The sequence below is a fragment of the Myotis brandtii genome, unplaced genomic scaffold, assembly GCF_000412655.1.
Source record: "Myotis brandtii unplaced genomic scaffold, ASM41265v1 scaffold251, whole genome shotgun sequence".
Classification (NCBI taxonomy): Eukaryota; Metazoa; Chordata; class Mammalia; order Chiroptera; family Vespertilionidae; genus Myotis; species Myotis brandtii.
This window is the reverse complement of record NW_005359516.1, coordinates 253,907-255,296: the sequence shown is the minus strand read 5'-3', so window position 1 is coordinate 255,296 and position 1,390 is coordinate 253,907. Positions and strand designations below refer to the sequence as shown.

The 1,390-nt window shown below is 66.5% G+C and overlaps 1 protein-coding gene across 1 annotated transcript in view; it reads right to left on the bottom strand.

Moving 5' to 3' along the window:
- The window catches only part of EGR4 (early growth response 4), a 1,840-nt gene extending 456 nt beyond the window's left edge, over window positions 1-1,384 (bottom strand). The window contains exons 1-2 of the mRNA XM_005867822.1: window positions 1,252-1,384; window positions 1-851 (exon numbers count right to left, since the gene is read on the bottom strand). Coding sequence (XP_005867884.1) covers window positions 1-851; window positions 1,252-1,384 — 984 coding nt within the window. The remainder of the gene's footprint in view (window positions 852-1,251) is intronic.
- Between the last annotated feature and the right edge of the window lie 6 nt (window positions 1,385-1,390).

Genomic DNA, 1,390 nt, shown 5'->3' with positions numbered 1-1,390 from the left:
GATGTCCACCACCAGGGGTTTCGGGAAGTCCACCGCGGCGCTGCGGAGGCCCAGCGGGGAAAGCTGAGGCTGCGCACCGGCCAGAAACTCCCCGCCGTCGCCACTACTCCCTCCCTCCCCGCTAGGAGGGGTCAGGAGCCCCGGGAGGCCCTCGGCCGCCTCCCCCAAGTTCCCCAAGGCCAGCGGGAAAGCGTCGTAGGCCCCCGTCGGGTAGGGTCTGTTGGCCGAGTCGATCGGCAGCTCCGCGGGACAACTGATGGACAGCAGGTCTTCAATCTTGGTCCCCATCGGGGGGAAACGGGCCTCGGAGGGCGCCTGGTAGCCTCCCTGGGACCCACAGCTCCCTGGGGCCCCGGCTGAAAGCAGCTCCCAGGGAGCATAGGGACCTTTGAAGGCCGAGGCAGTGTCCAGCGCTGGAGAGGCCGGAGGGGCCCGGCGGCCTGGCTTGACGTCGGGTGGGGAGAGCTGAGGCTCATACAGGCACTGCGAAGGGGTGCCGGCCGAGGGTGAGGCCTCCCAGAACGCCTCTGTGAAGGCGGCAGCGCCCACATCCGAGGAGTAAAGGTCCGGCGGACCCGCCAGAAAGGCGTCGGGGACCGAGGGAAAAGCGTCCAGCGGAGACCGGGATGCTGCCACCTCCGGGCCGGGGAAAGGTGCCAGGCCCAGGATGCCCGACATGAGGTTGAAGAGTGACTCCGGGTCGTGCGGGTGTTCGGGCACTGCCTGGATGAAGAAGCTACCGCTGTAGCTGAGGCTGGGAGGGGGTGTGGGCGCAGGCCCCTCCAGGAAGCAGGAGTCGGCTAAATCCCCCCCGGCGCTGCAGCTGCTCAAAGCCCAGCTCAAGAAGTCGCCTGCTGAGGAAGGAGCAGGAATCAACTCCAGGCACAGGAAAGGGCGCGCCTCGGGCCGCGGCCCCTACCCAAGGATCCCTTGGTGCCCACCGATACACATAAAGTGCCTTTTTGCACATTCTAACCCATTTGGAGCAGCCATACGCTCCAAGACGCACACAGAAACATGCACATCCAAAATACACGTGCACAGGCAAAAAGGACACCTTGATACACGCACAATTTCCCGTGGAGGCGCTGACGGCCCGGTGGGGTGGCAATGGCGGAGCGCAGCCCAAGACCCCCGAGCTTCCTACGACCGCTACCCCCACACCTCCTGCATCCCAATCCCAGCCTGTCTCAGGCACCGTGCGCCCCCGCACTGCGCCGCCGTCTGAGCACCCCCGGCCGCGCTTCTTACCTCCGGGGTAGCCAGCGGCCGCGTCCCTGACGGGCAGCCGGGGCAATTCGGTGCTGGGTTCCGAGCAACAGCCCTCGTCGGCGGACTTGACCAGAAGCGTGTCGGGGCCAGAAAACTCGCTAAGGTGGAGCATGGCGCG